This window comes from Chiloscyllium plagiosum, unplaced genomic scaffold, assembly GCF_037043375.1.
Source record: "Chiloscyllium plagiosum isolate Xiang-an unplaced genomic scaffold, Cpla_swu_hap1 HiC_scaffold_9, whole genome shotgun sequence".
Classification (NCBI taxonomy): domain Eukaryota; kingdom Metazoa; phylum Chordata; class Chondrichthyes; order Orectolobiformes; family Hemiscylliidae; genus Chiloscyllium; species Chiloscyllium plagiosum.
The window spans coordinates 1,724,346-1,751,144 of record NW_028270147.1 but is presented as its reverse complement, the minus strand read 5'-3'; the positions used below and the strand labels follow the sequence as shown (position 1 = coordinate 1,751,144).

The 26,799-nt window shown below is 49.6% G+C and overlaps 1 protein-coding gene across 3 annotated transcripts in view; it reads left to right on the top strand.

The window, feature by feature from the left end:
• LOC122548752 (netrin-G1-like) overlaps positions 1 to 26,799 on the top strand; it is a 140,188-nt gene that overhangs the window by 70,697 nt on the left and 42,692 nt on the right. For all 3 annotated transcript variants that reach the window (XM_087990246.1, XM_087990247.1, XM_087990248.1), the window contains exon 3: positions 5,900 to 6,772. In XM_087990246.1, the coding sequence (XP_087846372.1) occupies positions 6,530 to 6,772 (243 nt within the window). In that variant the 5' untranslated portion in view covers positions 5,900 to 6,529. The remainder of the gene's footprint in view (positions 1 to 5,899; positions 6,773 to 26,799) is intronic.

The window sequence follows — 26,799 nt, the reverse complement described above, 5'->3', positions numbered from 1 at the left end:
ACACACACACACACACACACTCCACAGACACACACACTCACACACACTCACCCACACACACACACACCCACACACACGCATACACCCGCACACACCCACATACACACACACCCACACACACACACACACCATTGAATAAAACCTGTCTCTCTCCCCCTGTTCCCCCATGAGGCCACTCCTGGATTTCTCTGCTGGCTCAGTGATTGGGTAGAAATGTGACTGCGAGGTCCTCTTGGATTCCCGGTAGATTAGATTCGATTCCCTATGGTGTGGAAGCAGGCCATTCGGCCCAACAAGTCCACACCGACCCACCCAAGAGTAACCCTCCCATTCCCATTCCCATTCCCATTCCCATTCCCATTCCCATTCCCATTCCCATTCCCCCACCTTACATTTACCCCTGAATAATGCACCGAACACCTTGGGTAATTTAGCATTGCCAATTCACCTGACCTGCACATCTTTGGACTGTGGGAGGAAACCGGAGCACCCGGAGGAAACCCACACAGACACGGGGAGAACTTGCAAACTCCACACAGAGAGTTGCCTGAGGCGGGAATTGAACCCGGGTCTCTGGCACCATGAGGCAGCAGTGCTAACCACTGAGCCACCGTGCTCCAGTTCTGAATGTCATCACCCAGAGGTTGGTGGGGAGAAGAAACTCACTTTGCAAGAGGATAGGAGAGACAGAAACCCTCATCCCAGTTTTTAAAAATGCCCAGGATTTTCCTTGGAGATGCTCGAACCTCCAGAGCTGCAGACCAAGAGCTGGGAATGGGATCAGCCTGAGCACTGTTATTCTGTCTGTACAGAGTCGTTGGGCTGAATGGCCTCCTCCTGTACATCTTTCTGATTGTGTTTCAGATGGATGATGGTGGTTGGGGTGGTGTGTTTTGTACAGGGAGTTTCTGTATAATATGGATGTGTGTCTTCTATAGGGATTGGGTTTATTGTGTAAGAGAGTGTATTTGAGGTTCAATGAGGGTCAATGTATCTCAGCAATAACTGTTTTGTCTGTGGTGTGTGTGTGTGTGTGTGGTGGGTGTGTGTGTGGGGTGTGTGTGTGTGGGTGTGTGTGTGGGGTGTGTGTGTGTGTGTGTGTGTGTGTGGGGTGTGTGGTGGGTGTGTGTGTGTGTGGGGTGTGTGTGGTCGGTGTGTGTGTGTGTGGGGTGTGTGTGTGTGTGTGTGTGTGTGTGTGTGGGGTGTGTGTGTGTGGGGTGTGTGTGGGTGTGTGGGGTGTGTGTGTGTGTGTGTGTGTGTGTGGGGTGTGTGTGTGTGTGTGTGTGTGTGTGGGGTGTGTGTGTGTGGGGTGTGTGTGGGTGTGTGGGGTGTGTGTGTGGGTGTGTGTGTGTGGGGGGTGTGTGTGGGGTGTGTGTGGGGTGTGTGTGGTGGGTGTGTGTGTGTGTGGGGTGTGTGTGTGTGGGGTGTGTGTGTGTGGGGTGTGTGTGGGTGTGTGGGGTGTGTGTGTGGGTGTGTGTGTGTGGGGGGTGTGTGTGGGGTGTGTGTGGGGTGTGTGTGGTGGGTGTGTGTGTGTGGGGTGTGTGTGTGTGGGGTGTGTGTGTGTGGGGTGTGTGTGTGTGTGGGGTGTGTGTGGTCGGTGTGTGTGTGTGGGGGGTGTGTGTGTCTGTTGTGTGTGTGCGTGGGGTGTGTGTGTGTGTGTAGGTGTGTGTGTGTGTGTGGGTGTGTGTGTGTGGGGGGGTGTGTGTGTCTGTTGTGTGTGTGTGTGGGGGTGTGTATGTGTGTGTGTGCGTGGGATGTGTGTGTGTGTGTGTGGGGGGGGGTGTGTGTGTGTGTGGGGGGTGTGTGTGTGTGGGGGTGTGTGTGTGTGTGGGGGGGGGTGTGTGTGTGTGTGTGGGGTGTGTGTGTGTGTGTGTGTGTGTGGGGGGTGTGTGTGTGTGGGGGGGGGTGTATGTGTGTGTGTGCGTGGGGTGTGTGTGTGTGTGTGTGTGTGTAGGGGGTGTGTGTGTGTGTGGGGCGGGTGTGTGTGTGTGTGTGTGTGTGTGTGTAGGGGGTGTGTGTGTGTGGGGTGTGTGTGTGTGTGTGTGTGTGTGTGTAGGGTGTGTGTGTGTGTGTGTAGGGGGTGTGTGTGTGTGTGGGGCGGGTGTGTGTGTGTGTGTGTTTATTGTGTACGAGTGTGTTGTCGGTGTGTATGAGGGGATCTCTCACCCCCTTGTCCGATGTCCACAGTTGAGATCAAATGGGTCTTTCTCAGAATCTCCTCGCTCCCAGTGAGTGAATTTGGAAATGATTTGAGATGCAGGAGGTGTTGTGCTTTTATTTAATGCTTATTCCTGAGCAAAGGAATAATGGAATTGGCTGGCTTGCTGGAGAGCGAGTATGTGATGAACGGTCGGCTTGTGGACGTGTTTTGGTTACCCTGCGGGTGTTTAATGCTCCTGTTTGGCATCAGATTAACTTTCCACAGCATTTCGTTTCATGTCTCAGCTTTCAGACAGAGACATTTCAACCTGCCCACATCCCAGCCCCTCGCACTGGGCATCAGTCAAACACCTCTCAGGTCAGCGCTGTCATTAATTTAAATGCGATTCACCCCTTCCCAATGTTCAATTATTAACATTCATTTGCAAAACATGGACAAATGTCATCTGAGAATGATCTCCGTAATATAAACAGAAACATCTAAACCTCACCACAATCTTCAAGATGCCCATGAGTGAGGATAAACCCCGACAACAAACTTCATTTGTCTGTAACCCCTTCCGGCCCCTACACCCCCTCCCTATCTCTGTAACCCCGTCCAGCCCCTACACCCCCTCCCTATCTCTGTAACCCCCTCCAGCCCATACACCCCCTCCCTATCTCTGTAACTCCCTCCAGCCCCTACACCCCCTCCCTATCTCTGTAACCCCCTCCGGCCCCTACACCCCCTCCCTATCTCTGATTAGAATGGATTAGATTAGATTACTTACAGTGTGGAAACAGGCCCTTCAGCCCAACAAGTCCACACCGCCCCGCCGAAGCGCAACCCACCCATACCCCTACATTTACCCCTTACCTAACACTACAGGCAATTTAGCATGGCCAATTCACCTGACCTGCACATCTTTGGACTGTGGGAGGAAACCGGAGCGCCCGGAGGAAACCCACGCAGACACGGGGAGAACGTGCAAACTCCACACAGTCAGTCGCCTGAGGCGGGAATTGAACCCGGGTCTCTGATGCTGTGAAGCAGCAGTGCTAACCACTGTTCCACCATGCCGCCCACAAAACTCTGTAACCCCCTCCGGCCCTTACACTCCCTCCCTATCTCTGTAACCCCCTCCAGCCCCTACACCCCCTCCCTATCTCTGTAACCCTCTCCAGCCCCTACACCCCCTCCCTACCTCTGTAACCCGCTCCAGCTCCTACACCCCCTCCCTATCTCTGTAACACCCTCCAGCCCCTACACCCCCTCCCTATCTCTGTTACCCCCTCCAGTCCCTACACCCCTCCCTATCGCTGTAACCCCCTCCAGCCCCTACACCCCCTCCCTATCTCTGTAACCCCCTCCAGCCCCTACACCCCCTCCCTATCTCTGTAACCCGCTCCAGCCCCTACACCCCCTCTCTATCTCTGTAACCCCCTCCAGCCCCTACACCCCCTCCCTATCTCTGTAACCCCCTCCAGCCCCTACACCCCCTCTCTATCTCTGTAACCCGCTCCAGCCCCCACACCCCCTCCCTATCTCTGTCACCTCCTCCAGCCCCTACACCCCCTCCCTATCTCTGTAACCCCCTCCAGCCCCTACACCCCCTCCCTATCTCTGTAACCCCCTCCAGCCCCTACACCTCTCCCTATCCCTGTAACCCCCTCCAGCCCCTACACCCCCTCCCTATCTCTGTAACCCCCTCCAGCCCCTACACCCCCTCCCTATCTCTGTAACCCCCTCCAGCCCCTACACCCCCTCCCTTTCTCTGTAACCCTCCAGCCCCTTCACTCCCACCCTATCTCTGTAACCCCCTCTGGCCCCTATGCCCCCTCCCAATCTCTGAAACCCCTCTGGCCCCTACACCCCCTCCCTACCTCTGTAATCCCCTCCAGCCCCTACACCCCCTCCCTATCTCTGTAACCCCCTCCAACCCCTACACCCCCTCCCTATTCTGTAACCTCCTCCAGCCCCTACACCCCCTCCCTATCTCTATAACCCCCTCCAGCCCCTACACCCCCTCCCTATCTCTATAACCCCCTCCAGCCTCCTACACTGCTCCCTATCTCTGTAAACTCCTCTGACTCCTGACCCCTTCCTGCTCCAACCCACAGACCCTTCCCTATGTCTGTAATCTCCTCCAACTCCTTCATCTCTCTCTCTATGTAAAACTTTCGAAGTCTGACAGCCCTCCCTGTCTCTGTAATCCCCTCCAGCCCCTACACCCCCTCCCTATCTCTGTAACCCCCTCCAACCCCTACACCCCCTCCCTATTCTGTAACCTCCTCCAGCCCCTACACCCCCTCCCTATCTCTATAACCCCCTCCAGCCCCTACACCCCCTCCCTATCTCTATAACCCCCTCCAGCCCCCTACACTGCTCCCTATCTCTGTAAATTCCTCTGACTCCTGACCCCTTCCTGCTCCAACCCACAGACCCTTCCCTATGTCTGTAATCTCCTCCAACTCCTTCATCTCTCTCTCTATGTAAAACTTTCGAAGTCTGACAGCCCTCCCTGTCTCTGTAACCCTCCAGCCCCTTCACTCCCTCCCTGTCTCTGTAACTTCCTCCAGTCCCTACACACTCACTATCTTGTAATGTCTCTAAACATTACAAACTCTGGGCTCTGGTTCCTGGTCCATGGTCTTTCCTTAATCAATGACCACCATGTCTTCAGGAGTTTCATTCTGAGTATTTGAACTCCCCTCCTGAATCTCTCCATTTCCCGCTGCTCATTAGCTCCCTCCTGGGAGATGATTCTCTGATTAATACACCCCATATCTCGAGGAGAAAGTGAGGACTGCAGATGCTGGAGATCAGAGTCGGGAGTGTGGTGCTGGGAAAGCGCAGCGGGTCAGGCAGCATCCGAGGAGCAGGACAATCGATGTTTCAGGCATAAACTCTTCATCAGGAATGTCCGAAATGTAGACTCTCCTGCTGTTGGGATGCTGCCTGACCGGCTGTGCTTTTCCAGCACCACACTCTCCATGTGTCTGCTTTCTGCTCAGACCTATCCTGTGTTTACAATGTTGTATTGCTCTTTGGAGCACCTTACGGAATTCAGGTGCTATTTAAGTGAAAACAGTTGTCAACATTTAAGCAGGTAATCGTGTACGTCGCTAATTGGAGACAGTGAGTGTGTGTCAGTGATTGGTGATGGTGAGTATGTGACAGTGTGTGTCAGTGGATGGTGTGTGTGACAGTCAGGGTGCTGGGTTTGAGTAGCACAGACCTGAAGGGGTCTGAGTGTGTGCAAGAATGTGTATTTGTCTGTCTGTGTGTGTGTGTGTGTGAGACGTAAGGGGAATAGTGTTACTTTAGGAGATTTGAGGATTCTGAAGGTTTTTCTGCTGCAGTTTATAAAACGCTGTGGTGTTTCACCCAGAGAATGGTTTATATTCCTTGCTGTTTTTGACTGTACACCACTCATTTCCCAGAGTAACACCTTGTGTTGTGAAATGGTCTGGGGGCAGATTTTCCTATCCCTGCATTTAATTGAAAGGGAATGAAATGTCTATGAAAATGAGAAAATGTTTGCTTTCCCAGTGCAGGCTGCTGTAGAGTATGACCGAAAGTGACAGGAGGAATAGTTTACTCTCATTTGGGATCTTACTGTGCCCTTGATTCTCCTCCTATTGGCTGTTGTCTTTCCAAATTGTTCATTACTAACAGGAGACAGAGATTGGGAATGATGGTGAGGCAGTATTGGACACTAATCCCAAAATCTCTTGGTTTTCATTTCTCTCCCAACAGGATTCCGATGCTGGGGAAAGAGCTGATGGATGGATCCCAATTCTGGTCAGGATAGAGTCATCCCATTGGCTCCTCGTACCAAGTGATCAGCCAATCACAACATCCATTTGATGGAGCAGGCAGCTGGGAGAAACTCCTGATCCCTGGAAAACTGCACTGACATTGGGAGAAACATCTGGAATTCTGCATCTTTATAGAATGTCTGTCATTAAAATGGCATCAAATGTTGGCGGCGTACACACATTTCCTTGTATTTTCATAAATACAAGTGACAATAAATTGCAATTCTGTTCTATGATATTCTAAAACAACTGGAATTCCTGATCGCTGGAAAACTGCACAGATACTAGGAAAAACAACTGGAATTCCTGATTATTGGAAAACTGTAGACACTACCAGAAGCAACTCCAATTCCTGACTCCCGGTCAACTGACACTGACACTGACACTGGAAGAAAGCAGCTGGAATTCCTAACCATTGGAAAACTGCTCCGTCATTGGGAAAAACAGCTGGAATTGCTCACTCTCAGAAACTGAGGCAGAGACTGGGAGAAACCTGTGGGATTCCTGATCCCCGGATCGGGTGCTGACACTGAGAGCATCGCTCTCAGAGCACGGTCAGGTCAGAGCGATGTCCCTGTTCAGTCTGTTAACCATCCAGACACTGTGGCTGAGCCTGGGTCTCTCTGGCCAACGCTTCCCATCCTGGGGTCACTATGACCTGTGTAAGACCCAGGTTCACGGGGACCAGGGGCTGAGCTGGGATTACATGGCGTGTCAGCCTGAAGTTACCCAACTCACCAAGTTTCTGAAGATCAGCCTGGACCCCCCCAACAGTACGTGTGGAGAGAGCCCCGAGATGTACTGCACACTGGTGAGTCGACAGTTTCCTGACCCAGTCCATGTTGTGTGTGTCTCTGTGTGAATGGAGCCTCAGGGAATGGCCTTTATCAAAGGCAGCTCCCTCCTCAATCCCTGTCCCCATTCAGGAACGGGGGTACTGTAGCTAAAACTGAGGGTGTCATGGGGAATCTTTATCAGTCACTGGTTTCAGACTTCACCCCAACGCCCCACACCCACAGATCACCCCCCCACACACACCCACATACACAAATACACACACACACACATACACACACCACTCCACAACCCCACACCCACCACCCACACAGACCCCCATACACACACCCACACATACCACCCCACCCACACCCTTTGGCATTGATCTTTAAATCGTCATTGTCTACAGGAATAGTGCCACAAGACTGGAGGAGAGCAAATGTGGTTCCCCTGTTCAAGAAGGGGAGTAGAGACAACCCTGGTAATTATAGACCAGTGAGCTTTACTTCAGTTGTTGGTAAAGTGTTGGAAAAGGTTATAAGAGATAGGATTTATAATCATCTAGAAAAGAATTATTTGATTAGGGATAGTCAGCACAGTTTTGTGAAGGGCAGGTTGTGTCTCACAAACCTTATTGAGTTCTTTGAGAAGGTGACTAAACAGGTAGATGAGAGGAAACCGGTTGATGTGGTGTATATGGATTTCAGCAAGGCGTTCGATAAGGTTCCCCACAGTCGGCTATTGTACAAAATGCGGAGGAATGGGATTGTGGGAGATATAGCAGTTTGGATCAGTAATTGGCTTGCTGAAAGAAGACAGAGGGTGGTGGTTGATGGGAAATGTTCATCCTGGAGTCCAGTTACCAGTGGTGTACCGCAAGGGTCGGTGTTGGGTCCACTGGTGTTCGTCATTTTTATAAATGACCTGGATGAGGGCGTAGAAGGGTGGGTTAGTAAATTTGCAGACGACACTAAGGTCAGTGGAGTTGTGGATAGTGACGAAGGATGTTGTGGGTTACAGAGAGACACAGATAAGCTGAATGGAGTTTAATGTGGACAAGTGTGAGGTGATTCACTTTGGTCGGAGTAACCGGAATGCAAAGTACTGGGCTAATGGTAAGATTCTTGGTGTGTAGATGAGCAGAGAGATCTTGGTGTCCAGGTACACAGATTCCTGAAAGTTGCCTCCCAGGTTGACAGGGTTGTTAAGAAGGCATACAATGTTTTAGCTTTTATTAATAGAGGGATCGAGTTCCGGAGCCATGAGGTTATGGCTGTACAAAACTCTGGTGTGGCCGCACTTGGAGTATTGTGTACAGTTCTGGTCACCACATTATAAGAAGGATGTGGAAGCTTTGGAAAGGTGCAGAGGAGATTTACGAGGATGTTGCCTGGTATGGAGGGAAGGTCTTATGAGGAAAGGGACTTGAGGCTGTTTTCGTTAGAGAGAAGAAGGTTGAGAGATGACATAGAAGATAATCAGAGGGTTAGATAGGGTGGACAGGGAGAGCCTTTTTCCAAGAATGGTGATGGTGAGCACGAGGGGGCATAGCTTTAAATTGAGGGGTGATAGATATAGGACAGATGTCAGAGGTAGTTTCTTTACTCAGAGAGTAGTAAGGGGATGGAATGCTTTGCCTGTAACGGTAGTAGATTCGCCAACTTTAAGTACATTTAAGTCGTCATTGGACAAGCATATGGACATACATGGAATAGTGTAGGTTAGATGGGCTTCAGATTGGTATGACACGGCACAACATCGATGGCCGAAGGGCCTGTACTGCACTGTAAGGTTCTATGTTCTATGTTCTATGTTCTATGACATTCCTGGGTCTGGATGGGGGCAGAGACAGTTCCCCTGTCTCCCAGTCTCTGTTTATTGGCACTTGTCCCTGGTTCTATCACAGGATAAATAAACATTCCATCTTGTTCAAGACAACAACCTCTTCTCGTTAGACTACCCCCCGTGGGGTGGGGCAGCTCAGGGCTGACCTCACATTGGTGCTGGTTGGCGTTCCCATGACAACCTTCATCATGGCAGAGTGACCGTGGGCACCTTGCAGCCAATGAGGTTCCTTCCAGCTCAGCAAATGCAGCAGCCAGTTTGTGCACAGCAAGATCCCACAGTAGCAATGTGATAAAGACTGTTCTTGCCACAAAAAGGGGTCAAATAGGTGATGGGGAGAAAGTGGGAACAGGATGAGTCGGATGGGGTAGAAGACTGGAGGGGCTGAATAGCCTCCTCCTCTTTTCAATGTTTCTACTTCAATCTGCACTGGGTGAGGTTGGCTGAGGGATAAATATTGACTTCTCTTGGTCACGTTGGAGTTTATTGGTCAGTTAGTGGATGAACATCCTGCCTGACTCTCTCAGCCAGACTCTCTGTGAGTTTTAAGAAGTGGCTGTTTTTTTACACACTTTCTCCCTTTCACTTTCCCAATCTGTTCCATCTCTGAAACGTCTGTTGTTGGAGTCTGTATTCAGTGTGAAAGGGTGAGTTAGTCGGAAAGGGTGACAATATATTCAGACTCTGACTGGAGAAAGACTCAATCCTGCTCAGATCCGGTGATCAGAGCCTGTCCCAGACTCTGGGCTGGACCTGGGGTTTATATCCCAAAAATCCGAGCTCAGGGATTTCTAATCCCACCCTCAGGTTGGGATAGGCCCCAGGGTGAGACAGAAGTTTCTGAGTTTAACCAGTCACTTTGTTGATTTCCTTCAGATACCCCTCACTGAGCTGAGAGCTCCATTCGACAGAGAGTCCCAGTGTTCCCCGTTCCTGCTCTCCCCCCAGTCAGAGAGACGCTGCTCTCCCTCTCATTGTGTCTCTCCCCTTCCTTCAACACTCTCTCGTTCCTCAGCTGAGTGCTGAATAACTTGCCTTTTATCCCGACACGAGGGGTAAGTGAGGATTGCAGATGCTGGAGATCAGAGTCGAGAGTGTGGTGCTGGAAAAGCACAGCAGGTCAGGCAGCATCCGAGGAGCAGGAAAATCAACATTTCAGACACACGCCTTTCATCAGGAATGAGGCTTGTGAACCGAGGGTGTGGAGAGATAAATGGGAGGGGGGTGGGGCTGGGGGAAAGGTAACTGGGAATGTGATAGGTGGATGGACGTGGGGGAGAAGGTAATAGGTCAGAGAGGAGGGTGGAGCGGAGAGATGGGAAAGATAATGGACAGGTCAGGAGGGCGGTGCGGAGTTGTAGGCTTAGGACTGGGATAAGGTGGGGGGGTGGGGGGGAGGAGAAATGAGGAAACTGGTGAAATCCACATTAATCCAGGGTCCCAAGGCGGGAGATGAGGTGTTCTCCAGGCGTTGGGTGGTGAGGAGGAACGAATGTTCAGTCCTCAGTAAAAGACCTCACCTTCATCCCTCGATACTCCCAGATTAATGAGTTTGACATGTGTCGCAAACTTGAACATTTCTTCCGCTACCTCCACCTTCGGGCCCACTTTTTCAGTCAAGACTCCAGCCCACCCACCGAGGACCCCTTCGCCCACCTCTAACACACCCCATCCACCTGGACACCCCACGCTGGCCTGTTACCCACCCTCGACCTCTTCATTTCCAACTGCCGCCAAGGTAGTTTGGTGCACCGACCTCTACTCCTCTGAAACCAGGCGCCAACTCGCAGACAGCTCCTCTGACTACCCCCTTGTCCATGACCTCACCTCCCATCACCAAACCATCATCTCCCAGACTATCCACAAACTCATCATCTCTGGGGATTGCCCACCCACAGCCTCCAAACTCATTGTCCATGAACCCCACACCGCCCCATTCTACCTCCTTCGTAAGGTTCACAAACCTGACTGCCCCGGCCGGCCCATTGTCAGCCTGCTCCTGTCCCATCGAACTTATCTCTGTTAACCGTCCTGTCCCCCCTTGGTCCAGGAACACCCATCTATGTTCGGGACAACACCCATGTCCTACACCTCTTCCAGGATTTTCGTATCCCCAGTCCCCAACGTCCCATCTTTCTCATGGACATCCAGTCCCTTGCACATCGATTCATCACAATGAAGGTCTCCAAGCCCTCCATTTCTTCCTCTCCCAGCGTTCCCAACAGTACCCTTCCTCCGACACTCTCATTCATTTGGCTGAACTGGTCCTCACCCTCAACAATTTCACCTTCCAATCCTCCCACTTCCTCCAGACCAAAGGGGTCACCATGGGCACCTGCATGGGCCCCAGCTATGCCTGTCTCTTTGTCGGCTACATAGAACAGTCCATCTTCCATAGTTACACCAGCACCACTCCCCACCTCTTCCTCCGTTACATTGATGACTGCATCGGCGCCACCTCATGCTGCTGCCTGGAGGTTGAACAGTTCATCAACTTCACCAACACATTCCCCTCTGACCTTAAATTCACCTGGACCATCTCTGACACCTCCCTCCCCTTCCTGGACCTCTCCACCTCCATCTCCAGCAACCGACTAACCACAGACATATACTACAAGCCCACCGACTCCCACAGCTACCTAGACTACACTTCCTCCCACCCTCCCTCCTGTAAAAATGCCATCCCTTATTCGCAATTCCTCCGCCCTGCTGTGTCTGTTCCCAGGATGATCAATTCCACCTTAGAAAATCCCAGATGGCTTCCTCCTTCCAAGATCGCAATTTCCCTTCCCACATGGTCAATGATGCTCTCCAGTTAATCTCCTCCACTCCCCGCACCTCTGCCCTTGAGCCCCATCCTTCCCAACGCAACAAGAACAGAACCAACCCACTAACCTCCACATGCAACGCATCATCCTCCGCCATTTCTGCCACCTCCAAACAGACCCCACCACCAGAGATATATTTCCCTCCCTAGCCCTATCAGCATTCCAGAGAGACCACTCCCTCGTCAGGTCCACGCTCCCCCACCAACTACCCCTTCCATCCCCGCGCCCCCCCCCACAACACCTTCCCCTCCCACCCCAGGAAGTGCAAAACCTGCACCTACACCTCCCCCCTCACCTCCATCCAAGGCCCCAAAGGACCCTTTCATATCCAACAGAAATTTACCTGTACCTCCACCAATGTCATCTACTGTATCTGTTGCACACGATGTGGTCTCCTCTACATCGGGGAGATAGGATACCAACTTGTGGATCATTTCAGAGAACATCTCTGGGACACCGGCACCAACCAACCAACCCACCGCCCTCTGGTTGAACACTTCAACTCCCCCTCCCACTCCACCAAGGACATGCAGGTCCTGGGCCCCCTCCATCGCCAAACACTAACCACCCGATGCCTGGTGGAAGAACGCCTCATCTTCTGCCTTGGGACCCTCCAACCCCTGGGCATCAATGTGGACTTCACCAGTTTCCTCATTTCCCCTCCCCCCCCCCCCATCTTAACCCAGTCCCAAGCCACCAACCCGGCACCACCCTCTTGACCTGTCCATTACCTTTCCCATCTATCTGCTCCACCCTCCTCTCCGACCTATCACCTTTCTCCCACCTCTATCTACCTATTGCATTCCCAGCTACCTTCCCCCCACCCCATCCCCCTCCCATTTATCTCTCAGCCCCTCGGCTCTCAAGCCTCATTCCTGATGAAGGGCTTTTGCCCGAAATGTCGACTGTCCTGCTCCTCGGATGCTGCCTGACCTGCTGTGCTTTTCCAGCACCACTCTAATCTAGACTCTGGTTTCCAGCATCTGCAGTCCTCACTGTCTCCCAACCTCAGGTTGGGACAGGCCCCAGGGTGAGACTGAAGTTTCTGCTGTTTAACCAGTCACTTTGTTGATTTCCTTCGGAAAGCCCTCACTGAGCTGAGAGCTACATTCAACAGAGAGTCCCAGCGTTCCCCGTTCCTGCTCTCACCCCAGTCAGAGAGACGCTGCTCTCCCTCTCATTGTGTCTCTCCCCTTCCTTCAACACTATCTCATTCTCTCTCTCTCACACACACACACACACTCTCTCTCTCATATCTCTCTCTCTCTCATATCCCTCTCCTCTAAGTGAAGCTTCCTAATTCCCACCTCAGTGCTGAACGGCCTGCCCTTTATCCTGACCCTCTGTGCTCTGAGCCTGAACTCACCCCAGCCCCTGGGAGACCATTCTGTCCCTCTGCTGTCGAGCCCTGGAAGAATTTAGGATTTTTGAACGAGATCGCCTCAACTCTCGTTCTCTGAAGTTGCAGGGGGTCCAGGCCCTGTTTATTTCATTGCTGCCATGAGGAGGATCCACCTGTTCCCAGCATCAGTCTGACACACCTCTCCCCCCACCCTCCCTGCCTGACAGCTCTGTCTATCCCGAGGGAAGGAGATTGAAACAGCACACAGGACTCCAGGCACAACCTCACCAGGACTCGATATGATGACAGTGATGTGGAGGAGCCAGTGTGGGACTGGGATGGACAAAGTTATAAATCACCCAACACCAGGTTAGAGTCCACCTGGGGCTGTGTGATTTAAAACTAATTACAGTGAGACAGTGTTACTGTGATACACCAACTCTCCGGGAAGAAAAACCCACAGCCATGGTCACCCTTCCTTGCTGTCCCTGCTCGCTACCTTTCAGTAATTCCTGAACAAGGACATCCGAGTGCCTTGGAACTTCCCCACTTCCCAGCCTCTCACTATTTAGGGAAAGCTCTGTATTTCTGATTTTCCTGTCAGGCTGAGAACCTCCCATTTCTCCACATTGTGTTCCATCTGCCAAATGTCCGCTCACTCAGTGAGCTTCTCCAAATCCCCTTCGTGTGTCTTTGTACATCATCGTCACAACTCACACTCCCTCCTCATCTGTGTTTGCAACAAATTCACATCAAAGTGATGGAGGCAGATTGGGAATAGCCAGGATTCAATCACTGATCCATGTGGAACATGACTAGTCCCAGCCTGCCATCCTGAGAAGGACCTATTTATTCCTCCTGTCTGTTTTCTATCGATTCATTCTTTCACAATCAATGTCAGGCTCTCCCCCTGAATCCCACATCTTGTCATCTTCTTCAAAAGTCTCTCGTGTGGAACTTTATCAAAAGCTTTCTGATAAATCTAAACATCCCACATCTAGCAGCCCCCCCCTTCCCCCACCTTTATCTGTTCAGCTCCTAACAATCGCCATCAGATTTCCCTTTCCCTAACTCCATACTGGCTCTGCCTAAGTGTCCTGTACCAGAGTCTCAGTGTTAGGTTCGAGCGTTCCCCTGATGCTGATGTAAGACAAACAGTTTGGCCATTCCCACCCCGGCTTCTCTCTCTCTCTGTCCTGGTTTAAACAGTGAGCTGACAATTCCCAGCTGAAACACACACTCAGTGACAGACACGGTTTCACAAAAGAAATTGTAGGAGAGACAGATTCAATCTCCCAAAGCTTCAGCAAATCAGCAAAACCTCAATCAGATTAATTCCAAAAACGTGTGTTTGAGTCAGAGTGAAATGGGATAAATGTAATCCAGTTCACATTTCAGTGGAGTTTATTGAAACAGTGAATTGGCTGAAATGTGGATGTAAATGAGCTGTCAGAAACAGGAACATATCGGGGACGTTATTAGATTGGGAATGCTGAAAGTCAGCCTAATGATCCTGAGATCAAATCCCAGACAGCAGCTGCCAATTCCACTCAGTTCATTGAGGGAATGGGAATAAAGAGTTGTACATGGGCTCAGTGAGGAAGGGGACAGTCTGGGGTGGGACGTGCTGTGTGTTAGTGAGACCTCAGCCAGGGCCGGCTCTGAATTGTCAAGGCTGGGGCAGGCAAAGGCAGAGCCGGGAGATGCAGCGGCTGGCCCGCTGCGGGGAGTGTGGGGGTGAAAAAACATCTGTGTACCATCATCCATCCCAGAGAGGGAAGTGGAATATCGTGCTGACTCTCGGTAAACTCCAATCTGATTAATCTCTGGCAGCAGCTCAAAGGATTGAAATCCTGTTCCACTTTACTGAGATTGATTGATTGAATGATTGGAAAGAGGGTTTCTCCTGGGATTGAGTAAAACTCACCGAGAGGGAACGAAACAAACATCCAGGAGACGGCGAGTAGATGGGGCACCTCACAGAGAGAGACGGGCACTGGGCACTGGGTACAGTGTGACCCAGAGAGAGACGGGCACTGGGCACTGGGTACAGTGTGACCCAGAGAGAGACGGGCACTGGGTACAGTGTGACCCAGAGAGAGACGGGCACTGGGTACAGTGTGACCCAGAGAGAGACGGGCACTGGGCACTGGGTACAGTGTGACCCAGAGAGAGACGGGCACTGGGTACAGTGTGACCCAGAGAGAGACGGGCACTGGGTACAGTGTGACCCAGAGAGAGACGGGCACTGGGCACTGGGTACAGTGTGACCCAGAGAGAGACGGGCACTGGGCACTGGGTACAGTGTGACCCAGAGAGAGACAGGCACTGGGCACTGGGTACAGTGTGACCCAGAGAGAGACAGGCACTGGGCACTGGGTACAGTGTGACCCAGAGAGAGACGGGCACTGGGTACAGTGTGACCCAGAGAGAGATGGGCACTGGGTACAGTGTGACCCAGAGAGAGACGGGCACTGGGTACAGTGTGACCCAGAGAGAGACGGGCACTGGGCACTGGGTACAGTGTGACCCAGAGAGAGACGGGCACTGGGCACTGGGTACAGTGTGACCCAGAGAGAGACGGGCACTGGGCACTGGGTACAGTGTGACCCAGAGAGAGACGGGCACTGGGCACTGGGTACAGTGTGACCCAGAGAGAGACGGGCACTGGGCACTGGGTACAGTGTGACCCAGAGAGAGACGGGCACTGGGCACTGGGTACAGTGTGACCCAGAGAGAGACGGGCACTGGGTACAGTGTGACCCAGAGAGAGACGGGCACTGGGTACAGTGTGACCCAGAGAGAGACGGGCACTGGGCACTGGGTACAGTGTGACCCAGAGAGAGACGGGCACTGGGCACTGGGTACAGTGTGACCCAGAGAGAGATGGGCACTGGGTACAGTGTGACCCAGAGAGAGACGGGCACTGGGCACTGGGTACAGTGTGACCCAGAGAGAGACGGGCACTGGGCACTGGGTACAGTGTGACCCAGAGAGAGACGGGCACTGGGTACAGTGTGACCCAGAGAGAGACGGGCACTGGGTACAGTGTGACCCAGAGAGAGACGGGCACTGGGCACTGGGTACAGTGTGACCCAGAGAGAGACGGGCACTGGGCACTGGGTACAGTGTGACCCAGAGAGAGATGGGCACTGAGTACAGTGTGGCCCAGAGAGAGACGGGCACTGGATACAGAGTGACCCAGAGAGAGACGGGCACTGGGTACAGTGTGACCCAGAGAGAGACGGGCACTGGGTACAGTGTGACCCAGAGAGAGACGGGCACTGGGTACAGTGTGACCCAGAGAGAGACGGGCACTGGGCACTGGGTACAGTGTGACCCAGAGAGAGACGGGCACTGGGTACAGTGTGACCCAGAGAGAGACGGGCACTGGGTACAGTGTGACCCAGAGAGAGATGGGCACTGGGCACTGGGTACAGTGTGACCCAGAGAGAGACGGGCACTGGGTACAGTGTGACCCAGAGAGAGACGGGCACTGGGTACAGTGTGACCCAGAGAGAGATGGGCACTGGGCACTGGGTACAGTGTGACCCAGAGAGAGACGGGCACTGGGTACAGTGTGACCCAGACAGAGACGGGCACTGGGTACAGTGTGACCCAGAGAGAGACGGGCACTGGGCACTGGGTACAGTGTGACCCAGAGAGAGATGGGCACTGGGTACAGTGTGACCCAGAGAGAGACGGGCACTGGGTACAGTGTGACCCAGAGAGAGACGGGCACTGGGTACAGTGTGACCCAGAGAGAGACGGGCACTGGGTACAGTGTGACCCAGAGAGAGACGGGCACTGGGTACAGTGTGACCCAGAGAGAGACGGGCACTGGGTACAGTGTGACCCAGAGAGAGATGGGCACTGGGCACTGGGTACAGTGTGACCCAGAGAGAGACGGGCACTGGGTACAGTGTGACCCAGAGAGAGACGGGCACTGGGTACAGTGTGACCCAGAGAGAGATGGGCACTGGGCACTGGGTACAGTGTGACCCAGAGAGAGACGGGCACTGGGTACAGTGTGACCCAGAGAGAGACGGGCACTGGGTACAGTGTGACCCAGAGAGAGATGGGCACTGGGCATTGGGTATAGTGTGACCCAGAGAGGGACGGGCTCTGGGCACTGGGTACAGTGTGGCCCAGAGAGAGACGGGCACTGGGTACAGTGTGACCCAGAGAGAGATGGGCACTGGGCACTGGGTACAGTGTGACCCAGAGAGGGACGGGCACTGGGCACTGGGTACAGTGTGGCCCAGAGAGAGATGGGCACTGGATACAGTGTGACCCAGAGAGAGACGGGCACTGGGTACAGTGTGACCCAGAGAGAGACGGGCACTGGGCACTGGGTACAGTGTGACCCATAGAGAGACGGGCACTGGGTACAGTGTGACCCAGAGAGAGATGGTCACTGGGTACAGTGTGACCCAGAGAGGGACGGGCACTGGGCACTGAGTACAGTGTGGCCCAGAGAGAGACGGGCACTGGATACAGAGTGACCCAGAGAGAGACGGGCACTGGGTACAGTGTGACCCAGAGAGAGACGGGCACTGGGTACAGTGTGACCCAGAGAGAGACGGGCACTGGGTACAGTGTGACCCAGAGAGAGATGGGCACTGGGCACTGGGTACAGTGTGGCCCAGAGAGAGACGGGCACTGGATACAGAGTGACCCAGAGAGAGACAGGCACTGGGTACAGTGTGACCCAGAGAGAGACGGGCACTGGGTACAGTGTGACCCAGAGAGAGATGGGCACTGGGCACTGGGTACAGTGTGGCCCAGAGAGAGACGGGCACTGGATACAGAGTGACCCAGAGAGAGACAGGCACTGGGTACAGTGTGACCCAGAGAGAGACGGGCACTGGGTACAGTGTGACCCAGAGAGAGACGGGCACTGGGCACTGGGTACAGTGTGACCCAGAGAGAGACGGGCACTGGGTACAGTGTGACCCAGAGAGAGACGGGCACTGGGCACTGGGTACAGTGTGACCCAGAGAGAGACAGGCACTGGGTACAGTGTGACCCAGAGAGAGACGGGCACTGGGCACTGGGTACAGTGTGACCCAGAGAGAGACGGGCACTGGGCACTGGGTACAATGTGACCCAGAGAGAGACGGGCACTGGGCACTGGGTACAGTGTGACCCAGAGAGAGACGGGCACTGGGCATTGGATACAGTGTGACCCAGAGAGATGGAGCACTGGGCACTGGATACAGTACAACCTAGAGAGATGTGGGCACTGGGCACTGGAGACAGTGTGACCCAGAGAGATGGGCACTGGGCACTGGGTACAGTGTGACCCAGAGAGAGACAGGCACTGGGCACTGGATACAGTGTGACCCAGAGAGATGGGCACTGGATACAGTGTGACCCAGAGAGATGGAGCACTTGGTACCATATGACTAAAGGACTTTAAATGACATCTCTGCTGGAGTCCCTCAGGATAGTGTCCTCGGCCCAACCATCTTCAGCTGCTTCATCAATGACCTTCCCTCCATCATAAGATCAGAAGTGGGGATGTTTACTGATGATTGCACAATGTTCAGCATCAGTCCATGTTCAAATACAGCAAGATCTGGACAATATCCAGGATTGGGCTGCCAATTGACAAGTAACATTAGTGCCACACAAATGCCAGGCGGTCACCAATAAGAGACAATCTAACCACCACCCTTTAACAATCAATGGTGTTATCATCACTGAATCCACCTCTATCACCACCCTGGGAGTTATATTTGACCAAAAGCTCACCTGGACTCCCCACATAAACACCAGTGGCTCCAGGAGCAGGTCAGAGGCTGGGAATACTGCAGTGAGTAATTCACCTCCTGACTCCCCAATGTCTGTCCATCTACAAGGTCCAAGTCAGGACCTTCGCTTGTCAGTAAAATTCTAGAATCCATTGTTAAGGATGAGATTTCCAAATACTTGGAAGTGTAGGGTCGGATTAGAATAAGTCAGCATGGATTTAGTAAGGGGAGGTGTGCCTGACAAACCTGTTAGAATTCTTTGAAGAGGTAACAAGTAGGTTAGACCAGGGAAACCCAGTGGATGTTATCTATCTAGACTTCCAAAAGGCCTTTGATAAAATGCCACATGGGAGGCTGCTGAGTACGGTGAGGGCCCATGGTGTTCAAGGTGAGCAACTGGCATGGATTGGGGATTGGCTGTCTGACAGAAGGCAGAGAGTTGGGATAAAAGGTTCTTTTTCGGAATGTCAGCTAGTGACAAGTGGTGTCCCGCAGGGTTCAGTGTTGGGGCCGCAGCTGTTCACTTTATATATAAATGATCTGGATGAAGGAATTAGGTGCAATGATACTAAGTTAGGTGGACAGGCAGGTAGTATTGAGGAGGTGAGGAAGCTGCAGAAAGATTTAGACAGTTTAGGAGAGTGGTCCAGGAAATGGCTGATGGAATTCAATGTGAGCAAATGCAAGGTCTTGCACTTTGGAAAAATGAACACAGGCGTGGACTATTTTCTAAATGGTGAGAAAATTCATAAAGCCAAAGTACAGAGGGATCTGGGAGTGCTAGTCCAGGGTTCTCTAAAGGTTGACCTGCAGGTTGAGCCTTTGGTTAAGAAAGCAACTGTAATGTTCTTATTTATCTCAAAAGCACCGTTGTGCTATGGAGACTTTATAAAGCTCTGGTTAGGCCCCATTTGGAGTACGGTGTCCAGTTTTGGTCCCCACACCTCAGGAAGGACATATTGGAACGTGTCCAGCAGAGATTCACATGGATGATCCCTGGAATGGTAGGTCTAACATACGAGGAACGGCTGAGGAACCTGGGATTGTATTCATTGGAGTTTAGAAGATTAAGGGGAGATCTAATAGAAACTTACAAGATAATACATGGCTTGGAGAGGGTGGACGCTAGGAAATTGTTTCCGTTAGGTGAGGAGACTAGGACCCGTGGACACAGCCTTAGAATTAGAGGGGATAAATTCAGAACAGAAATGCGGAGACATTTCTTCAGCCAGAGAGTGGTGGGCCTGTGGAATTCATTGCCGCAAAGTGCAGTGGAGGCTGGGACGCTAAATGTCTTCAAGGCAGAAATTTATAAATTCTTGATGTCACAAGGAATTAAAGGATACGGGGAGAGTATGGGTAAGTGGAATTGAAATGCCCATCAGCCATGATTGAATGGCGGAGTGGACTCAATGGGCCGAATGGCCTTACTTCCACTCCTATGTCTTATGGTCTTATACTCCCCACTTGCCCTGGATAGGTGCAGCTCCAACAACACTCGAGAAGCTCGACACCAATCAGGACAAAGCAGCCGCTTGATTGGCACCACATCCACAAGCATCCACTCCCTCCCCCATCGACACTCAGTAGCAGCAGTGTGTACCATCTACAAGATGCATTACAGAAATTCACCAATGATCCTCATACAGCACCTTCCAAACCCACAACCACTTCCATCTAGAAGGACAAGGGCAGCAATACATGAGAACACCACCCCCTGCAAGTTCCCCTCCAAGCCACTCACCATCTTGACTTGGAAATATATCACCGTTCCCTCAGTGTCGCTGGGTCAGAATCCTGGAATTCCCTCTTTTAGGGTATTGTGGGTCACCCTACAGCACATGGACTGCAGCGGTTCAAGGAGGCAGCTCACCCCCACCTTCTGAAGGGACAACTAGGGACGGGCAATAAATGATGGCCCAGCCAGCTACACCCAGATCCCAATACCTATGAATGGATAACAATGTTTCTGAACTGTTCAGTTTGATGAGCTATTCTGTGCATTTGAGGAGTTGTTTGCTGTATTTGTTGTCTGTTATATTTGAGGTGTGTGGTGTATGTGATACGGTGTATGGTGTATTTGATGAGGTGTTTGATGTATTTGATGAGGTGTTTGGTGTATTAATGAGTTGTGTGGTATAGTTGATGAGGTGTTTGGTGTTTTTGATGTGGCGTGTGGTGTATTTGATGAGGTGTTTGGTGTATTTGATGAGGTGTTTGGTGTATTTGATGTGGTGTGTGATGTATTAGATGAGGTGCGTGGTGTATTTGATGAGGTGTGTGGTGTATTTGATGAGGTGTTTGGTGTATTTGATGAGGTGTGTGGTGTATTTGATGAGGCATGTGGTGTAATTGATGTGGGGTGTGGTGTATTTGATGAAGTGTGTGGTGTATTTGATGAGGTGTGTGGTGTATTTGATGAGGTGTGTGGTGTATTTGATGTGGTGTGTGGTGTATTTGATGAGGTGTGTGGTGTATTTGATGTGGTGTGTGGTGTATTTGATGAGGTGTTTGGTGTATTTGATGAGGCGTGTGGTGTAATTGATGTGGGGTGTGGTGTATTTGATGAAGTGTGTGGTGTATTTGATGAGGTGTGTGGTGTATTTGATGAGGTGTGTGGTGTATTTGATGTGGTGTGTGGTGTATTTGATGAGGTGTGTGGTGTATTTGATGTGGTGTGTGGTGTATTTGATGAGGTGTTTGGTGTATTTGATGTGGTGTTTGGTGTATTTGATAAGGTGTTTGGTGTGTTTGATGTGGTGTGTGGTATATTTGATGCGGTGTGTGGTGTATTTGATGAGGTGTGTGGTGTATTTGATGAGGTGTGTGGTGTATTTGATGAGGTGTGTGGTGTATTTGATGTGGTGTGTGGTGTATTTGATGAGGTGTTTGGTGTATTTGATGTGGTGTTTGGTGTACTTGATGAGGCGTTTGGTGTATTTGATGAGGTGTTTGGTGTATTTGATGAGGTGTTTAGTCTATTTGATGCGGTGTGTGGTGTATTTGATGCGGTGTGTGGTGTATTTGATGAGTTGTGTGGTGTATTTGATGAGGTGTGTGGTGTATTTGATGAGGTGTGTGGTGTATTTGATGAGGTGTGTGGTGTATTTGATGAGGTGTGTGGTGTATTTGATGAGGTGTGTGGTGTATTTGATGAGGTGTGTGGTGTATTTGATGAGGCGTTTGGTGTATTTGATGAGGCGTTTGGTGTATTTGATGAGGTGTTTGGTGGTTTTCATGAGGTGTTTGGTATATTTGATGCGGGGTTTGGTGTATTTGATGCGGTGTGTTGTGTATTTGATGATGTGTTTGGTGTATTTGATGAGGTGTTTGGTGTATTTGATGTGGTGTGTGTTGTATTTGATGAGGTGTTTGGTGTATTTGATGTGGTGTTTGGTGTATTTGATGAGGTGTTTGGTGTATTTGATGAGGTGTTTGGTGTATTTGATAAGGTGTTTGGTATATTTGAGGTGTTTGGTGCATTTGTTGTGGTGTCTGGTGTATTTGATGAGGTGTGTGGTGTATTTGATGTGGTGTGTGGTGTTTTGATGAGGTGTTTGGTATATTTGAGGTGTTTGGTGCATTTGTTGTGGTGTCTGGTGTATTTGATGAGGTGTGTGGTGTATTTGATGTGGTGTGTGGTGTATTTGATGTGGTGTGTGGTGTATTTGATGTGGTGTTTGGTGTATTTGATGAAGTGTTTGGTGCATTTGATGAGGTGTGTGGTGTATTTGATGTGGTGTGTGGTGTATTTGATGAGGTGTGTGGTGTATTTGATGAGGTGTGTGGTGTATGTGATGAGGCGTGTGGTGTATTTGATGAGGCGTGTGGTGTATTTGATGAGGTGTGTGGTGTATTTCATGAGGTGTGTGGTGTATTTGATGAGGCGTGTGTTGTATTTGATGTGTGTGGTGTGTTTGATGATGTGTGTGGTGTGTTTGATGCGGTGTTTGGTGTATTTGATGAGACGTGTGGTATATTTGATGAGGCGTGTGGTGTATTTGATGAGGCGTGTGGTGTATTTGATGATGTGTGTGGTGTATTTGATGTGTGTGGTGTATTTGATGAGGAGTGTGGTGTATTTGATGAGGCGTGTGGTGTATTTGATGCGGTGTGTGGTGTATTTGATGCGGTGTGTGGTGTGTTTGATGATGTGTGTGGTGTATTTGATGCGGTGTTTGGTGTATTTGATGAGACGTGTGGTGTATTTGTTGAGGCGTGTAGTGTATTTGATGAGGCGTGTAGTGTATTTGATGAGGCGTGTGGTGTATTTGATGATGTGTGTGGTGTATTTGATGTGTGTGGTGTATTTGATGAGGAGTGTGGTGTATTTGATGAGGCGTGTGGTGTATTTGATGCGGTGTGTGGTGTATTTGATGTGGTGTGTGGTGTATTTGATGAAGTGTGTGGTGTATTTGATGAGGCGTGTGGTGTATTTGATGAGGAGTGTGGTGTATTTGATGAGGCGTGTGGTGTATTTGATGCGGTGTGTGGTGTATTTGATGTGGTGTGTGGTGTATTTGATGAGGCGTGTGGTGTATTTGATGAGGCGTGTGGTGTATTTGATGCGGTGTGTGGTGTATTTGATGTGGTGTTTGGTGTATTTGATGAGATGTTTGGTGTTTTGATGAGGTGTTTGGTATACTTGATGAAGTGTTTGGTGTATTTGATGTGGTGTCTGGTGTATTTGATGAGGTGTGTGGTGTATTTGATGAGGTGTGTGGTGTATTTGATGTGGTGTGTGGTGTATTTGATGAGGTGTTTGGTGTATTTGATGTGGTGTTTGGTGTATTTGATGAGATGTTTGGTGTATTTGATGAGGTGTGTGGTGTATTTGATGAGGTGTGTGGTGTATTTGATGAGACGTCGGGTGTATTTGATGATGTGTTTGGTGTATTTGATGAGGTGTGTGGTGTATTTGATGCGTTTGGTGTATTTGATGAGGTGTGTAGTGTATTTGATGAGATGTGTGGTGTATTTGATGAGGTGTTTCGTGGTTTTGATGAGGTGTTTGGTATATTTGATGCGGTGTTTAGTGTATTTGATGTGGTGTGTGGTGTATTTGATGAGGTGTTTGGTGTATTTGATGTGGTGTGTGGTGTATTTGATGAGGTGTTTGGTGTATTTGATGAGGTGTTTGGTGTATTTGATGAGGTGTTTGGTGTATTTGATGAGATGTTTGGTGTATTTGATGTGGTGTGTGGTGTATTTGATGAGGTGTTTGGTGTATTTGATGAGGTGTTTGGTGTATTTGATGAGGTGTTTGGTGTATTTGATGAGGTGTTTGGTGTATTTGATGAGATGTTTGGTGTATTTGATGTGGTGTGTGGTGTATTTGATAAGGTGTTTAGTGTATTTGATTAGGTGTATGGTGTATTTCATGTGGTGTGTGGTGTATTTGATGAGGTGTGTGGTGTATTTGATGAGGTGTGTGGTGTATTTGATGAGGTGTTTAGTGTATTTGATGATGTGTTTGGTGTATTTGATGAGGTGTTTTTGATGAGGTGTGTGGTGTATTTGATGAGGTGTGTGGTGTATTTGATGCGTTTGGTGTATTTGATGAGGCGTGTAGTGTATTTGATGAGATGTGTGGTGTATTTGATGAGGTGTTTGGTGGTTTTCATGAGGTGTTTGGTATATTTGATGCGGGGTTTGGTGTATTTCATGTAGTGTTTAGTGTATTTGATGTGGTGTGTGGTGTATTTGATGAGGTGTTTGGTGTATTTGATGTGGTGTTTGGTGTATTTGATGTGGTGTTTGGTGTATTTGATGAGATGTTTGGTGTATTTAATGTGGTGTGTGGTGTATTTGATGAGGTGTGTGGTGTAATTAATGAGGTGTTTGGTGTATTTGATAAGGTGTGTGGTGTATTTGATGAGGTGTGTGGTGTATTTGATGAGGTGTTTGGTGTATTTGATGAGGTGTTTGGTATATTTGAGGTGTTTGGTGCATTTGTTGTGGTGTCTGGTGTATTTGATGAGGTGTTTGGTGTATTTGATGAGGTGTTTGGTGTATTTGATGAGGTGTTTGGTGTATTTGATGAGGTGTGTGGTGTATTTGAGGTGTTTGGTGCATTTGTTGTGGTGTCTGGTGTATTTGATGAGGTGTGTGGTGTATTTGATGTGGTGTGTGGTGTATTTGATGAGGTGTTTGGTGTATTTGATGAGGTGTTTGGTGTATTTGATGAGGTGTTTGGTGTATTTGATGAGGTGTTTGGTGTATTTGATGAGGTGTTTGGTATATTTGAGGTGTTTGGTGCATTTGTTGTGGTGTCTGGTGTATTTGATGAGGTGTGTGGTGTATTTGATGTGGTGTGTGGTGTATTTGATGAGGTGTTTGGTGTATTTGATGAGGTGTTTGGTATATTTGATGAGGTGTTTGGTGTATTTGATGAGGTGTTTGGTGTATTTGATGAGGTGTTTGGTGTATTTGATGTGGTGTGTGGTGTATTTGATGAGATGTGTGGTGTTTTGATGAGGTGTTTGGTATATTTGATGAGGTGTTTGGTGTATTTGAAGAGGTGACTGGTGTATTTGATGAGGTGTTTGGTGTATTTGATGTGGTGTTTGGTGTATTTGATGAGGTGTGTGGTGTATTTGATGTGGTGTGTGGTGTATTTGATGAGGTGTTTGGTGTATTTGATGAGGTGTTTCGTGTATTTGATGAGGTGTTTGGTGTATTTGATGTGGTGTCTGGTGTATTTGATGAGGTGTGTTGTGTATTTGATGAGGTGTTTGGTGTATTTGATGAGGTGTTTGGTGTATTTGATGAGGAGTTTAGTGTATTTGATGAGGTGTTTAGTGTATTTGATTAGGTGTATGGTGTATTTGATGCGTTTGGTGTATTTGATGAGGTGTGTAGTGTATTTGATGAGATGTGTGGTGTATTTTATGAGGTGTTTGGTGGTTTTGATGAGTTGTTTGGTGTATTTGATGAGGTGTGTGGTGTATGTGATGAGGCGTGTGGTGTATTTGATGAGGCGTGTGGTATATTTGATGAGGTGTTTGGTGTATTTGATGAGGTGTGTGGTGTATTTGATGAGGCGTTTGGTGTATTTGATGAGGTGTGTAGTGTATTTGATGAGGCGTTTGGTGTATTTAATGAGGTGTGTAGTGTATGTGATGAGGCGTTTGGTGTATTTGATGAGGTGTGTAGTGTATTTGATGAAATGTGTGGTGTATTTGATGAGGTGTTTGGTGGTTTTGATGAGGTGTTTGGTATATTTGATGAGGCGTGTGGTGTATTTGATGCGGTGTTTGGTGTATTTGATGTGGTGTGTGGTGTATTTGATGAGGTGTTTGGTGTATTTGATGAGGTGTGTGTTGTATTTGATGAGGTGTTTGGTGTATTTGATGTGGTGTTTGGTGTATTTGATGAGGTGTGTGGTGTATTTGATGTTGTGTTTGGTGTATTTGATGAGGTGTTTGGTGTATTTGATGAGGTGTGTGGTGTATTTGATGAGGTGTTTGGTGTATTTGATGAGGTGTGTGGTGTATTTGATGAGGTGTTTGGTGTATTTGATGAGGTGTTTGGTGTATTTGATGTGGTGTCTGGTGTATTTGATGAGGTGTGTTGTGTATTTGATGAGGTGTTTGGTGTATTTGATGAGGTGTTTGGTGTATTTGATGAGGAGTTTAGTGTATTTGATGAGGTGTTTAGTGTATTTGATTAGGTGTATGGTGTATTTGATGCGTTTGGTGTATTTGATGAGGTGTGTAGTGTATTTGATGAGATGTGTGGTGTATTTTATGAGGTGTTTGGTGGTTTTGATGAGGTGTTTGGTATATTTGATGCGGGGTTTGGTGTATTTGATGCGGTGTTTAGTGTATTTGATGAGGTGTTTGGTGTATTTGATGAGGTGTTTGGTGTATTTGATGTGGTGTTTGGTGTATTTGATGAGATGTTTGGTGTATTTGATGTGGTGTGTGGTGTACTTGATGAAGTGTGTGGTGTATTTGATGAGGTGTTTGGTGTATTTGATGTGGTGTGTGGTGTATTTGATTAGGTGTTTGGTGTATTTGATGCGGTGTGTGGTGTATTTGATGAGGTGTGTGGTGTATTTGATGTGGTGTGTGGTGTATTTGATGAGGTGTTTGGTGTATTTGATGAGGTGTGTGGTGTATTTGATGAGGTGTTTGGTGTATTTGATGAGGTGTTTGGTGTATTTGATGAGGTGTGTGGTGTATTTGATGAGGTGTGTGGTGTATTTGATGAGGTGTTTGGTGTATTTGATGTGGTGTTTGGTGTATTTGATGTGGTGTTTGGTGTATTTGATGCGGTGTGTGGTGTA